General features: G+C 42.4%; 1 protein-coding gene across 1 annotated transcript; it reads right to left on the bottom strand.

The window, feature by feature from the left end:
* Window positions 1-367: 367 nt before the first annotated feature.
* LOC111959905 (m-AAA protease-interacting protein 1, mitochondrial) lies at window positions 368-9,809 on the bottom strand. The gene is made up of 5 exons (XM_023981748.2): window positions 9,071-9,809; window positions 8,810-8,881; window positions 8,545-8,671; window positions 2,615-2,765; window positions 368-2,206 (listed from the first exon to the last, which is right to left on the bottom strand). The coding sequence occupies exons 1-5, from the start codon at window positions 9,386-9,388 to the stop codon at window positions 2,128-2,130; spliced, it is 747 nt and encodes a 248-aa protein (XP_023837516.1). The 5' UTR covers window positions 9,389-9,809; the 3' UTR covers window positions 368-2,127.
* Window positions 9,810-17,294: the final 7,485 nt, after the last annotated feature.

Below are 17,294 nucleotides of genomic sequence, written 5' to 3'. Positions count from 1 at the left end.
CTGAGCCACTGTGTTGGGGTTGTAGACTCCGTCTCATGCTACCACTAGAGTGAGAGCACCGCCAGCATTCAAAAGTGACCAAAACATCAGCCAGGAAGCATAGGATCTGAGAAGTGGTCTGTGGTCACCACCTGCAGAACACTCCTTTATTGGGGGGTCTTGCTAATTGCCTATAATTTCCACCTTTTGTCTATTCCATTTGCACAACAGCATGTGAAATTTATTGTCAATCAGTGTTTTGCTTCTAAGTGGATCAGTTTGATTTCACAGAAGTGTGATTGACTTGGAGTTACATTGTGTTGTTTAAGTGTTCCCTTTATTTTTTTGAGCAGTGTATATATACACACACATACACACATACTACCGGTCAAACGTTTTAAAACCAACTCATTCAAGGGTTTTTCTTTATTAGTAATTTTCTACATTGTAGAATAATAGTGAAGACATCAAATCTATGAAATAACACATGGAATCATGTAGTAACCAAAAGGTTTTAAACAAGTAAAAACCTATTTTATATTTGAGATTCTTCAAATATCAAGGCAAAGGGTGGCTGACAGGTTTGCACTCTTGAGATTCTCTCAACCAGCTTCCTGAGGTAGTCACTTCTTAAAAGTTAATTTGTGGAATTCTTAATGCATTTGAGCCAATCAGTTGTGTTGTGACAAGGTAGGGGTGGTATACAGAAGATAGCCCAATTTGGTAAAAGACCACATCTATATTATAGCAAGAACAGCTCAAATAAGGGCTGAGGGAAGCTGAGGGTTGGGATGTGGAATTAGAGACAAGTGGGAGTGGAGTTGCTGGGCGGAGGATAGAATGATGGTCAAAGATAAGTCAAAAAATTAAGTCAAAATAAAACAAAAAGTACGTACGAATGACACTGAGAGTGACACTGAGGGGCAGTGTTGTTACAGTTAATGCCCGTTTGCCTGAGAGTGATGCCGCACAGGTGTTTGTGCACATGCATATACACACACACACTCACACCTTGCTGTTATGATTTTTATTGTCCTTGATGTCTTTAGTTTTTTGCATTCTTGTTTTCATTTTATTTTTCCTCAGATGGTTGAGGGGCAGCTGTTGGGGAACTGTGGTGTGGGATCTAAAACTTTTGAGAGATAGGGAATATATAAAACCTGTATTTTCTCTTTTTTGGGGGGGGGGGGGGGGGCACAATTTAATCTATACATTTCAACTTCACTCAAATGTTTAGGAGAACAACGTGTGACAGTCAGAGAGTTCTGCTGCTGAAAGCTGCCAAAGACAATTGCACAACGGGCAGAGTGATCCATTTTCTTTTAATTTGTGTTTGTTGTACCACTATCGCAGCACTACTAATCATGTGTGCACAGGATAAAATTTGATTTGGAGAGTACCCACTAAGAAAGAACACCAATACTTGTCGCCAACAGTAATTAGCAATCACTACTTTTTCAGCTGATGGACTATTCTGGAGATAAAGCACATCTCAAGAAACAGATACAGCACAGTAATTTTTTCCACTAAATAACTTGATTGTTAGAGTACAAGTAGGTTAGAGTAAGTTTGCTCAGGGAATGATTTAAACATTTGTTCATATCTGTATCAAAGTGTGACATTTTCTTTAGTCTGTGTGCACGCTCTACCAAAAGCTTGGACAGAAGCACATCTAAGACTGACTACAGAATCTCAATACAGACCCCTATACTGCTTTTTTTCCTCACAATTTCTGTATGCCCCTTGTCTACCCTCCCCATTGAACAGAAGGAAGAATCTCAGGCTCTAAAAGCAGAGCTGACAAAAAAAGCCTAGTTTGGACCACAGATTGCGGTGCTGCCTGAGACAAGTGGGAAAAACTGGTCTTGCATGGATGTCTGAACAGTAGTAAACTACGAACAGATATGTTTGACTTTTGTACTTTTTCTACAGCGGATAGTATGTGACTTCTGGCAGATAGAAAGTTGGCCTCAAATATTCCCCATGTCTCTCCTGGCCTTGGCTTTGAGAGTCGTTTTGCTCCTGAGGAGCATCAAGATTTTAGCAGGTGGGGGGGATATTCTCGTAGGTTGAGCAGGAAGGATGGTCTTCCATTTCCTGCTTCTCTACCACTCTCCATCTCCCCTACAATCTCCATTCAATCCAAGTTTAATCCAGCAGCTTCGAGTGCTCTATCCTGGTGATGGTCCAGTCTGGCAACACCCCCTTAGTAAACTCCCTTTGGAATCTGCCAACAGCAGATAAATAAGAGTTGTTAAACAGGAAGTCTATACATTAAACACTTGAGACATTTGAGAGTCATGCAAAGGTGGTTAATGCAGGTAGTTATTCCCTGGGAACAGATCTAGGATCTCAGTGTGCTCATCCCTGAGAAACTGTTTGCAGACTTTGTAAATGCAGCCTAAGACACCCCAATTCTGATCTTTTGCACAATTATTGGCAAAAGATCTGATCTGTTTGGTCGAAACACCAATTAGTATCAAAAATATCAGAATGGGTTGCCTGTGTAAACACAGCCTGTGTTCTCTCTTTGTCAGATTAAGTATGAATGCTTTATCACAGCTACCTCCAACTGTAGACCATTAAATCAACTGTCATTGTACTTTAGCAAAAACAAACTACAAAGAAAACTCACTCATAGTTGGCTGTGAGCAGTTTCTTTGTCTCCGGCTCACCCTCACCACCTATGGCCACCTGAAAGATACGTGTTCCCTCCAATGATTCCTCAGGCAACCGGGCACTTGTCAGATACCAGTATCTCATCAGAATACTGACAAACTTCCGCCCTGAAAGAGGAGAGAAATGTTTTTAGAACAATGACAAAACAACTATTTGACTAAGAAGGAGAGTGATGGAGAGCTGCATCAGATGATCTGGCCTCCACAATCACCTGACCTCAACCCAATTGAGATGGTTAGGGATGAGTTGGACCACAGAGTGAAGGAAAAGCAACAAGCCAACAAGTGCTCAGCATATATGGAAACTCCTTCAAGACTGTTGGAAAAGCATTCCAGGTGAAGCTGGTTGAGAGAATGCCAAGAGTTTGCAAAGCTGTCATCAAGGCAAAGGGTGGCTACTTTTGAAGAATCTAAAATATATTTATATTTGTTTAACACTTTTTTGGTTACTACATGATTCCATGTGAGTTAGTTGATGCCCTCACAATTATCCTACAAAGTAGAAAATAGTAAAAAATAAAGAAAAACCCTTGAATGAGTAAGTGTGGCCACACTTTTGACTGGTACTGTTATGAAGATATGCATTCTCTGAGAACCACCAGTGTTAGCAAATTGCATAACAGTCATCTGTCATGTTTATATTGCTTTCTGCCCATTTCAGCCAATTTGCTCTTCTGTCTCTTCTGTGTGTGTGTGTGCGTCTTCGCCATCTGACCTTGATCCGCATGTGCGTGTGTGAGAAAGAGCAATTCCTCTTCATTAGCTTATTAGTTACATTCCAACAGTATCACTCTATGCTGTAGTGACTATGATATTATTTAAGACAAATGTAAAAGATATAAAGACACAATGTGACACGTTTCAGGAAACTAGTCGTATATCGCGCATCACTACTCCACGGGTTAGGCATTTGAAAGTAAAAATGTAAAAAATAAAAATAAACACATTTTTTGGCAGAAATGGGAACTTCCATGTGCCTTAATAACAAACTTGTTTGCCATCTTTAAATACAAATACAATTGTTCAATTACGAGCCGAGTTTGTTTTGCAACTGAAAAAGACTTCAAACCAATGTCAACCATTGCATCCCTCACACACATGGAGAAGCGTTCAACCATCTATACGGGTAAGAGAGTCAAGCTAGCTACATTTTCGAATATTATACGTTTCTAATTTTGTCAAAGTCGTTTTCATTGCAAAAATGGTGTGTCTTTACCAGACACGGTAATGTGAAGAACAACATGACCTGCACCAAAGTCAAATTAGGATATAACGTTAGGCCAACGAGACGTGTCCAAGTAAAAAAAATCATCAGGTAGAATGCCCTGCTTTTATTTCATCACACTGACAACTGTAAGCCATTTTCTGTAATTACCTCGGCATTGTCTTGTAAATAAGGATCTTGCTGTTTGTTTATTGTCCTGTAATAATGAATACAAATTAGCTAAAGTTAAGATGTCAGCTATATGATAAGGTCATTATTTGAACTGGCTAGCTAGCTAGCTAACAAGCTAGAATCGAATCAAAACATTGGTTAGAAAGTTGCTTTTAGTTGCCTGGTTTGCTAGATTGACATTTACTAAATTCATTTTTAAAACACATGGGTTTATTGATGTTAAAATACATCAGTTATGCTATTTTGGACCATCAGGCTGCTGTCATACAGCTTGTCATTTTGGTGTTTATACTTTTTCATAATGACAACTTTGATGTCGGACGACAATAGCATGTTCAACTCAAATCTTGTGCTCATGATGTCACTGCGACAACTGTCTACAGACATGTCGATAGATGTAGTTTAGACAAGCCTTTAGACTTAATCTTGGGTTGTTTAGTACACTACCGTACGTACTTTGTTTAGGGCAGGTATTCCCAAACTGGGGTACGCACAATGCCGTCGGGGTACGCCAAATAAAAATGTGATACACAAATGTATTTATTTAAAAAAAATATTTCATCTTCACATTTTCAAACAATCCATTTAGATTTTCCAATGGGGCTATAAATTTGGGTGAGTTTTCCCCCCCCTCGCATCCTCGTTTCACTGCCAAAAATAAAATTAAACCATCTAGTGTTCAGCTAAATAATAACAATGTCAAATGCAGGTAGCCTAGTCAAATAATTACAATCCAATCACATTCACCGTTACTCTCTCGCGGGAATTCCACTAATAGTCCGTATGTAGCCAAGCGTAGCTGCTGCTCATGTTGGTATCTGTACTGATGGCGCAAAAGCCATGACAGGGAGACACAGTGGAGTGGTTACGCGAGTGCAAGCAGTTGTTCCCGAAGCCACTTGGGTACACTGCACCATCTTGCTGCCAAGGGAATGCCTGACAGCTTGAAAGACGTTTTGGACACTACAGTGAAAATGCTTAACAAAGTTAACCAAGGCCCCTGAACTGTCGTGTATTTTCTGCACTATGCAATGATATGGGCAGTGACCATGTAACGCTTTTACAACATACAGAAGTGGTTATCAAGCTGGTTATCAAGGGGCAAAGTTTTGAAACGTTTTTTTGAATTGAGAGACAAACTAGAAATTCTCTTTACTGACCATCATTTTCACTTGTCTGACCGCTTGCATGATGACGGGTTTCTCACAAGACTGGCCTATCTGGGTGATGTTTTTTCTTGCCCGAATGATCTGAATCTAGGATTACAGGGACTCTCCGCAACTATATTCAATATGGGGGCCAAAATTGAGGCTATGATTAAGTTGGAGCTCTTCTCTGTCTGCATTAACAAGGACAACACAAAGGTCTTTCCATCATTGTAGGATTTTTTTGTGTGCAAATAAACTCAAGCTTACGGACTATGTCAAATGTGATATAGCGAAGCACCTGAGTGAGTTGGTTGTGCATTTACGCAGGTACTTTCCCGAAACGGATGACACAAACAACTGGATTCGTTATCCCTTTCATGCCCTACCTCCAGTCCACTTACCGATATCTGAACAAGAGAGCCTCATCGAAATTGCAACAAGCAGTTCTGTGAAAATTTAATTTAAATCAGAAGCCACTGACAGATTTCTGCATTGGGCTGCACTCCGAGTATCCTGCCTTGGCAAATCGCGCTGTTAAGACACTGATGCCCTTGGCAACCACGTACCTATGTAAGAGTGGATTCTCGGCCCTCACTAGCATGAAAACTAAATACAGGCACAGACTGTGTGGAAAATGATTTAAGACAGACTCTCTCCAATACAACTCAACATTCCAGAGTTATGTGCATCCTTTCAAGCACACCCGTCTCATTAACCTCTTTGGGCTATAGGGGCAGTATTGAGTAGCCTGGATAAAATGTGCCCAATTTAAACGGCCTCGTACTCAATTCTTGCTCGTACAATATGCATATTATTATTACTATTGGATAGAAAACACTCTAGTTTCTAAAACTGTTTGAATTTTGTCTGTGGGTAAAACACAACTCATTTGGCAGCACACTTTCTGACCAGGAAGTGGAAAGTCTGAAATCGATGCTGTGTTCAAGGKYCTGCCTATAAATGGGCATGATACGTATGACTATACGTGCACGTCATACACCTTCCCCTAGATGTCAAGAKGARGTGAGAGGAGAAATGAGTTGATTATCTTGGTCTGAGATATAATGCATCCTCTTGGAATGACGTGTCCCCMATTTTAGGKTTTCTGGAAGGCGCGTGGAGGGACCCGTTATTGCCTACTGGAAAGCTGTCGTTATGGGCGAATACTATCTCCGGCTTTGATTTTATTTGATACATGTCACAATATCATCGTAAAGTATGTTTTTTCAATATAGTTTTATTAGAATATTGAAATTTATTCGGGACGTTAGGCGTGTTGCGTTGTTTGCGTTTGTTCACGAAGGAGAGCTTAGCACCACTTGGCCAGTGTGCTTGCTAATTCAAGAGGGAAAAACGACGTTCTGAATCCAAACAAAGACGGTTCTGGACAAAGGACCCCTTGTACAACATTCTGATGGAAGATCTGCAAAAGTAGGAACCATTTTGTGATGCTATTTCATATATCTGTCGAACTGTGTACTAGTAGCTTTGCGCTCAGGTTTTGGTTATTCCCTTACCATAACTAAGTCTTATGTCGYAATKAAGATATTTTTAGAATTCTAACACTGCGATTGCATTAAGAACTAATGGATCTATCGTTTCCTATACAACATGTATTTTTTTGTAATGTTTATGAATAGCTATTTGGTCAGAATAGGTGAGAGTCTAATAGAAATATCCGCACATTCTGGGAAAWATATGCTACGTTAGCACATTGTATAACCACGGATTTCAGCTCTAAATATGCACATTTTCGAACAAAACATAAGTGTATGTATAMCCTGATGTTATAGGACTGTCATCTGAGGAAGGTTTATGAAGGTTAGTGAAATTTAATATCTTTTGCTGGTTTATTCGCTAACGCTAACGTGCCTATTGCTATCGCTAACGTGCCTTGATGAATGAATGCGGTAGTGTGGTAGGCTATTGTAGTAAGCTAATATAATGCTATATTGTGTTTTCGCTGTAAAACACTTTAAAAAAATCGGAAATATTGGCTGGATTCACAAGATGTTTGTCTTTAATTTGCTGTACACCATCGATTTTTCAGAAAAGTTTTATGATGAGTATTTAGGTAATTCACATTGGTCTCTATAATTACTCTGGCTGCTTCAGTGCTATTTTTAACGGTAGCTGTGATGGTAGCTGCAATGTAAAACTGATTTATACCTCAAATATGCTAATTTTTCGAACAAAACATAGATTTATTGAATAACATGTTATAAGACTGTCATCTGATGAAGTTGTTTCTTGGTTAGTTTGGTTGGTTCTAGGTTAGTTTGGTTGGTTTTGTGCATGCTACCTGTGCTGTGAAAAATGTCTGTGCTTTTTTTCTATTTGGAGGTGAGCTAACATAAATATACGTGGTGTTTTCCCTGTAAAACATTTTAAAAAATCGGACATGTTGGCTGGATTCACAAGATGTGTATCTTTCATTAGCTGTATTGGACTTGTTAATGTGTGAAAGTTAAATATTTCAAAAAAATATTTTTTGAATTTCACGCTCTGCCTTTTCAGTGGAATGTGGGAGGAGTTCCGCTAGCGGAACGCCGGGGCTGTAAAGGTTAACCTGTGGTGAGTTATTCACCATTTTTGATGAACAAATACGGTTTTATATGTAAGATGGTTAAATAAAGACCAAAATGATTGATTATTATTATTTGTGCCCTGATCCTCTTTGTCACTACCCACGAGCCGGGTTGTGACAAACTCACTCATTCTTATGTTTAATAATAGTATCGTATATTGTGTGTGTGGCAGGCTTACAATGATGGGAAAACAAAATTTGAGTGCGCTGACCTTAGTGCTAGAGGAGGTACGCAGCTGGAGGTTGAACGTTTGAAGGGGTACGGAATAGAGGTCGACCGATTATGATTTTTCAACGCCGATGCAGATTATTGGAGGACCAAAAAAAGCCATGCCGATTAATCGGTCAACCTCTAGTACAGGACAATAAAAAGTTTGGGAACCACCAGTTTAGGACATGGCCTCACATGTGAATCATCAAATAGATGGGTGGGGCTAAGGCTTAAGAGGGTGTGAACGATGCTAAATGGATGTAGACAAAGAAGAGCTCTCCAGTAGGTGTACCAAAGCGATTCAAGAGCCATTTTCTCAAAAGTGGGGTTACAAGTTGATCAACTTTCCCTTTTGCCTAAACTGTAGTGTATGATATACAATGTTCTAGCTCTGAGTCTCTACTTTAATTAAATATTTAAAAAAAGCTTCTTTTTTTTTTTTACCAATTTTTTCTACATAAGAAAAATATATTTTGAAAAAATTGAGCAGGCCAATCACATTTAAGAACAAAAAAACTCCACTAACAACAACATCTGGCTCTTACCATCATCATCATCATAAATGCCAACATCCCCTGGTGTTGTGTACACCAAGTCTTCCGGATCTGCAGAAAGCGCTTGCAGGTGACTTGGTGGGAGCAGAGCACATTTCTCTTCCAGTTTTGCAATCAGCTGTGTGGGAGAAAATGGAGAGAGGAAATATGATTAAGGGCCAAATGTCTGCAGAGAATGCTGTTGAAAATACCAGGTATCCTATCAATGCTACACAGACATTATTTTAGCAACAATGTCTGAGTATATCATACTCACGTCTTTAGCAACCAGACCTTCAAGTGCCTCAAATTGACTCCCTGACAACAGTCTTGAAACATGGGAGAATGCCTGCAACACATGGCGGGGACGACGAGGACACTGTCACTTATTTAACCAGAACTGAACTGTGCACAAAACTTGGATTGCAGTAACGCCCACCTTGTCTGGATGTGTCTATGTCAGAAATACTTTATTTCTTAAAGTAGCTAGCTTCCACTTGCTAGAGACCACTCATTCCACGGATTGTAACCTACCTACCTGTTTCGACCCCTCTGTGAATTCTTCGATCTTGAATTCCTTGTCTAAATAAACCCGAATCAAAAAGTAGTATACTCGGGTTCGGAACCATATTAAAGGGTTGGGGATGCCGAGCACAACCACCTTCTGGTTTTGTTTACCTCCACCTCGATCAGAGCAATAAGTTCGGACGGTGGACACAACACCAAAGGACAAAGTAGGAGCCAGGCGGGTGGTCTTGATGGCCCGGGGAAGCACAACGTGCTCAGGTTTCAAGAAACGACTCAGTACTGAAGGCAGTCTGCTACAATTGCAACCTCTTAACATGGGCAGCGCCATCTTTTTTTGTTCTACGTTTACGGTCCAAACACTTAAAAGACACACCCTATTCCCTCAGCCCTCAAATTAAGTGGACACTTCTGATGACGTTCCATGACGTCTGACGAGTATACACTTGCAGGGCGAGGGAGGAAGCAATGATTTTTAAATGGACCACCATTGGCCGGAAATTCATCACTCGTTCATCCCGCGATGATTGTGTTTTCAGCCAACGGTGACTTGCGCTACATTCAATTATGAGTGGATGTCTACCTATATGAAATATATAATTATAATATACGCCTACTGTATGATAGTTAGCTAATTAATTTGCTAGCTAACGTTAGCTTGCCTAGCTGGAACTTGTTTTATTGTTTTATGTGTTTTGTTTCTACAATTACCAAAATATAACAAAAAATAAAAACAAAAAAAATACCTTTTATTTAGTAGGAAAATGTCTAACTTATTTGCATTCGTTTTTACTTACACTTGTATGTTGACTTCTTCATTGATGTTGTTTTATGGGGAGTTTCAGGCCCGGAGTGAACGTAATTGTACACTCTTAAAGCCAACTAAAAACGAGAGCTGAGGGGCTTAGGTTGCAAACTTCCCTTGCTTGGCTAATCATTTGGATTCCCCAAGGGCATAAGGCGAGGGTAAGTGGACGAGGGTGTGTCTTTTAAGTGTTTGGACCGTAGCCCGAATCTCTGCTATTCACTCTGTATCATCCGACAGTGAACATGGGTTCACGCATTATTTGGTTCCTACTTTATAAAAGCTCTGACACATGACATTCATAAGTATGAGCTAATGCCATTTAATTCGTACTTTACTTAACAATGTACTTGTAGATTCTTATGACTGAAGGTAAGTATAGATGACTAGTGAAGCTTGACTTTAAATTTAAAACAATACGTTTATTAGTGGACCTCAGATTGCATGTTGAACCAGAGAGGAAGAGGCGAAGTGAGAAGGTTTACTACCATCAAAATCTGTCCATGATAAAAAGACTGATATACCATGGGGTCCACGACCCTCTAGGGGTCCGCAGAGGTACTGCAGGGGGTCCACACAATGTTTTTATTTATTTATGTTTTTATGAATATCGCTAGCAAAAACAGAATAAACAAACTTTGACATACCTACAGTACAAAACAGTACTTCTTTCTAATGATGTCAACTTCATTTCTCCCCCGCACCGGCTGTCTCGATGTCAGAACGCTCGGCTATGAAAAGACAACTGACATTTACTCCTGAGGTGCCGACCTTTTTCACCCTCTATTACCCTAGCCTGCCTTCCCACCTTTGGGCTCCCGAGTGGCACAGCGGTCTAAGGCACTGCATCTCAGTGCTAGTGGTGTCACTACAGACCTACTGGTTCAACTCCTGTTGAGCAAATTAGACTCATTGGAGCAGTCTGTCATAGCTGGTGTAATTCTCCTGTCTTATCTCGTGTCCTGTGTGATCTTAGGTATGCTCCCTCTAATTCTCCCATCTCGCTCTCTCTCTCCCCTCCAGGAGGACCTGAGCCCTAGGACCATGCTTCAGGACTACCTGCCCTGACGACTCCTGTCTGTCCACGTCCCCAGTCCACACGGTTGTGCTGCTGATCCAGTTTCTATTTTTCTGCCCTGACCAGTTCACCGGTCGTGCTACCTTGTCACGGACCTGCTGTTTCGACCCTCTCTCTCTCCCCTGCACCTGCTGTCTCGACGTCAGAACGCTCGGCTATGAAAAGACAACTGACATTTACTCCTGAGGTGCTGAACTTTTTCACCCTCTATAACCCTAGTTTGCCTTCCCGCCTTGGTGCTACCGAGTGGCACAGCAGTCTAAGGCACTGCATCTCAGTGCTAGAGGTGTCACTACAGACCCTGGTTCGATTCCAGGCTATACTACCACCGGCCGTGATTGGGAGTCCCATAGGGCAGCGCACAATTGGCCCAGCGTCGTCCGGGTTAGGGTTTGGCCGGGGAGGCCGTCATTGTAAATAAGAATTTGCATAGTTAAATAAAGGTTAAATATTTAAAAAATAACCACTGTGATTATTATTTGACCCTGCTGGTCACCTATGAACGTTTGAACATCTTGAAGAACGATCTGGCCTTATTAGCCATGTACTCTTATAATCTCCACCCGGCACAGCCAGAAGAGGACTGGTCACCTCTCAGCCTGGTTCCTCTCTAGGTTTCTTCCTATGTTCCTGCCTTTCTAGGGAGTTTTCATAGCCACCTTGCTTCTACATCTGCATTGCTTGCTCTGGGGTTTTAGGCTTGGTTTCTGTATAAGCACTTTGACATCTATTGATGTAAAAAGGGCTTTATAAACACATTTGATTACATCAAAAATGAGTTTTATAAATAAATACATGTGATTGATTGATTGATTGATTGATTGATTGATTTACAATCACTGCAGTATTTGACATAAGCTTTGAAAAAGCACCGAACGATTTCCAGGCGCGGCAAGTGCCGTTGGCTGCTGGTATAAGCTTTCTTGACTTGGACATACATTTTTTTCCAAAACATGGCTAACCTTTCTTTAATGAGCTAAACAGCCACAATTAGCAAAAATGTGTTTGGGATTACCTTTCTAGGTAATTGGCTACGTTATAGTTTACACTCCCTCTATCAATTATAATGTCCAGAGGTCAAAATAATGAAAAACTATTCATTAGAAAATGTTGATTACTTCTCCTTGCCATTATCATTCACCTGATGATAAGACATGCACATTTTTTTTTTGCTAACATATGATTGGGGTCCCTGGATCACCGGTTTGATGGGCGGGGGTCCCTGGGCAAGAAAAGGTTGAAGACCCCTGCGATAGACCGATAACCATACCACCTGCCTTCCTGCCTTTGGGACAACGACTCCCATTGTTAGGATGGGAGACAAGGCCATCTTGTCATTATATCTCTGGTTGAACTCATCAGTAGCTTCAAGACCGGAACTACTTTCAGACTGCATGACAACCCTGTATTACTATGTGCTTGTCACTGGTAGTATACGTGCACAATACTATATACTATACTGAACAAAAATATAAACCCAACATGTAAACTGTTGGTTCCATGTTTCATGAGCTGAAATAAAAGATACCAGAAATGTTCCATCCGTACAGAAAAGCTTATTTCTCAAAATTGTTGTGCACAAATTTGTTTACATTGCTGTTAGTGAACATTTCTCCTTTGCCAAGATAATCCATCCACCTGACAGGTGTGGCATATCAAGAACGTGATTAAACAGCACTATCACTACACAGCTGCAACTTGTGCTGGGGACAATAAAAGGCCACTCTAAAGTGTGCAGTTTTGTCACACAACACAATGCCACAGATGTCTCAAGTTTTGAGGGAGCGTGCAATTGGAATGCTGACTTCAGGAATGTCCACCAGAGCTGTTGCCAGGGAATTGAATGTTAATTTTAATGTGAATTTGGCAGTATGTCCAACCGTCCTCACAACCGCAGACCACGTGTAACCATGCCAGCCCGAGACCTCCACATCTGACATCTTTACCTGCGGGATCATCTGAGACCAGCCACCTGGACAGCTGATAAAACTGAGTATTTCTGTCTGTAATAAAACTATTTTGTGGGTAAAACCTCATTCTGATTGGCTGGGCCTGGCTCCTCAATGGATGGGCCAGGCTCCCAAGTGGGTGGGCCTATGCCCTCCCAGGCCGACCCATGGTTGCGCCCCTGCCCGGTCATGTGAAATCCATAGATTAGGGCCTAATTTATTTATTTAAAATGTACTGATTTCCTTATATGAACTCAGTAAAATCGTCATAATTGTTTCATGTTGCTTCTATATTTTTGTTCAGTATACATATCCCCTTTTTACATTAAAGGATATCGATAAACATTCATGGAAACCATTCTTGTTCCTGAATAAACTCATGACAAACTGTCAAATATAATTTCATAAGAGGGAACATACGGATCCTCTTGAGTGACACAGCGGTCTAAGGCACTGCATCGCAGTGCTAGAGGCGTCATTACAGCCCCCGGTTCGATCACAACCGCCCATAGGGCGGCGCACAATTAGCCCAGCGTGTCCGGGTTAGAGGAGGGTTTGGCAGGGAGGCTTTATTTGTCTCATTGCGCTCTAGCGACTCCTTGTGGCGGGACCTCGGTTGTCAGGTGAACGGTGTTTACTCCAACACATTGGTGTGGCTTCCGGGTTAAGCAGGCGGGTGTTAAGAAGCGTGGTTTGGCGGGTCGTGTTTCGGAGGACGCATGACGCAACCTTCGCCTCCCGAGCACGGTGGTGGAGTTGCAGCGATGAGACAAGATCGAAATTGGGGAGAAAAAGGGGGTATATATACTGCATATAGTACTAGTCAAAAGTTTGGACACACCTATTCATTCCAGGATTTTTTCTTTATTTTTACTATTTTCTACATTGTAGCATAATAGTGAAGACATCAAAACTATTAAATAACACATATGGAATCATGTAGTAACCAAAAAAAGTGTTAAACAAATCAAAATATATTTTAGATTTGAGATTCTTCAAATAGCCACCCTTTGCCTTGATGACAGCTTTGCACACGTTGTATCAAGGGACCTAAACATTCCCCACACCGTTACACCATCGCCACCAGCCTGTACCGTTGACTCCAGGCAGGATGGGGCCATGGACTCGTGCTGCTTACTCCAAATCCTGATTCTGCCATCAGCATGACGCAACAGGTACCGGGATGTGTCTGACCAGGCAATGTTTTTCCACTCCTCAATTGTCCAGTGCTGGTGACAGCGTGCCCGCTGGAGCCGCTTCTTATTTTTAGCTAATGGGAGTGGAAGCCGGTGTGGTCGTCTGCTGCAATAGTTCATCCGTGACAAGAACTGACGAGTTGTGCGTTCCAAGATGCCGTTCTTCACACCACTGTTGTACTGTGCTGTTATTTGCCTGTTTGTGGCCCGCCTGTTAGCTTGCACGATTCTTGCCCTTCTCCTTCGACCTCTCATCAACGAGCTGTTTTCACCCACAAAGAATCAGCTAAGCTAACAGGCTGGCCACTAACGCCTGTTAGCTTGCATGATTCTTGCCCTTCTCCTTCGACCTCTCATCAACAAGCTGTTTTTCGCCCACAGGAACGTAGTTACGAAAGTTCAATCAGTAAGTCTGGTCTGAATGGATCGTCACTTTTCATTCATCTAGTAAACTCTTAACTCACATAACTTTCTCTCACTCAGGGCGGGGGGGTGAATGCTTCATGATTAACGACTCATGGTGTAATCATAACAACATACGGGAACTCAAGTCCTTCTGCTCACCCGATCTAGAATTCCTTGCAATCAAATGCCGGCCATTTTACCTACCAAGAGAATTCTCGTCAGTTATAGTCACAGCTGTGTACATTCCCCCTCAAGCAGACACCAAGACGGCCGTCAAGGAACTTCACTGGACTATATGCAAACTGGGGATTTTAACAAAGCAAATTTGAGGACAAGGCTACCTAAATTCTACCAGCATATTGATTGCACTACGTGCATGGGCAATACCCTCGACCACTGCTACTCTAACTTCCGCGATGCATACAAAGCCCTCCCTCGACCTCCCTTCAGCAAATCTGACCACGACTCCATCTTGCTCCTATCGTCTTATAGACAGAAACTCAAACAGGATGTACCAGTGATGAGAACCATTCAATGCTGGTCTGACCAATCGGAAGCCACGCTTCAAGATTGTTTTGATCACGCGGACTGTAATATGTTCCGGTCAGCCTCAGAGAACAACATCGACCTATACGCTAACACAGTGAGTGCATTTATAAAGAAGTGCATTGGAGATCTTGTACCCACTGTGACTATTGAAACTTACCCAAACCAGAAACCGTGGATGGATGGTGGCATTCGCACAAAACTGAAAGCTCGATCCACCACATTTAGCCATAGAAAGAGGTCTGGGATAATGACCGAATATAAACAGTGTAGTTATTCCCTCCGCAAGGCAATCAAACAAGCGAAATGCCAAAACAAGAACAATGTGGAGTCGCAATTCAACGGCTCAGACACGAGATGTATGTGGCAGGGTCTACAGGAAATCACGGACTACAAAAAGAAAACCAGCCACATCATGGACACCGACGTCACGCTTCCAGACAAACTAAACACCTTCTTTGCCCGCTTTGAGGATAATACAGTGCCACAGTTGCGGCCCACTAACAAGGACTACGCCCCCCTCGCAAGGCTGCTGGCCCAGACGGCACCCCTAGCCGCATCCTCAGAGCATGCGCAGACCAGCTGGCTGGTGGGTTTAAGGACATATTCAATCATTCCCTATCCCAGTCTGCTGTCCCCACATGCTTCAAGATGGCTACCATTTTTCCTGTACCCAAGAAGGCAAAGTTAACTGAACTAAATGACTACCGCCCTGTAGCACTCACTTCTGTCATCATGAAGTGCTATGAGAGACTAGTCAAGGATCATATCACCTCCACCTTACCGGCCACCCTAGACCCACTTCAGTTTGCATACCGCCGCAATAGGTCTACAGACAACGCAATCACCATCACACTGCACACTACCCTATCCCATCTGGACAAGAGGAATAGCTATGTAAGCATGCTGTTCATTGGCTGCAGCTCAGCATTCAACACCATAGTACCCTCCAAGCTCATCTTTAAGGTGGAGGCCCTGGGTCTCAACCCCGCCCTGTGCAATTGGGTCCTGGAATTTCTGACGGGCTGCGACCAGGCGGTGAAGGTAGGAAACAACACCTCCACTTCGCTGACCCTGGGGCCCCACAAGGGTGTGTGCTCATCCCCCTACTTTACTCCCTGTTCACCCACGACTGCGTGGCCATGCACACCTCCAACTCAATCATCAAGTTTGCAGACGACACAACAGTAGTGGGCTTGATTACCAACAACAACGAGACAGCCTACAGGAAGGAGGTGAGGGCACTCGGAGTGTGGTGTTAGGAAAACAACCTCTCACTCAACGTCATCAAAACAAAGGAGATGATCGTGGACTTCAGGAAACAGCAGAGGGAGCACTCCCCTATCCACATCGAAAGTACAGCAGTGGAGAAGGTGGAAAGTTAAGTTCCTCGGCGAACACAGACAAACTGAAACGGGCCACCCACAGTGTGGTGAAGAAGGCGCAATGGCGCCTCTTCAACCTCAGGAGGCTGAAGAAATTTGTCTTATCACCCAAAACTCTGCCAAACTTTTACAGATGCACAATCGAGAGCATCATGTCAGGCTGTATCACAGCCTGGTACAGCAACTGCACCGCCTTCAACCGCAAGGCTCTCCAGAGGGTGGTGCGGTCTGCACAATGCATCACCGGGGGCAAACTACCTGCCCTCCATGACACCTACAGCACCCGATGTCACAGGAAGGCCAAAAAGATCATCAAGGACATCAACCACCCGAGCCACTGCCTGTTCACATCGCTACCATCCAGAAGGCGAGGTCAGTACAGGTACATCAAAGCTGGGACTGAGAGACTGAAAAACAGCTTCTATTTCAAGGCCATCAGACTGCTAAACAGCAAACACTATCGCAGAGAGGCTGCTGCCTACATTGAGACCCAATCACTGGCCACTTTAATAAATGGATCACAAGTCACTTTATACAATGCCATTCCAAATGATGCCACTTTAATAATGTTCACTTATGTTACATTACTCATATCACATGTATATACTGTATTTTAGACCATCTATTGCACCTTGCCTATGCCACTCGGCCATCGCTCATCCATATACTTACATGTACATTTTCTCATTCACCCCTTTAGATTTGTGTGTATTAGGTAGTTGTTGGGGAATTGTTAGATTACTTGTTAGATGTTATTGTACTGTCGGAACTAGAAGCACAAGCATTTCACTAGACTCGCATTAACATCTGCTAACCATGTGTATGTGACAAATAACATTTGATTTGAAAAGCTGAAGGAGATGTGGTGATACG

This window comes from Salvelinus sp. IW2-2015, linkage group LG36 (genome assembly GCF_002910315.2).
Source record: "Salvelinus sp. IW2-2015 linkage group LG36, ASM291031v2, whole genome shotgun sequence".
NCBI lineage: Eukaryota > Metazoa > Chordata > Actinopteri > Salmoniformes > Salmonidae > Salvelinus > Salvelinus sp. IW2-2015.
The sequence above is the reverse complement of the archived record's forward strand: the minus strand, read 5'-3'. Positions and strand labels throughout refer to the sequence as shown.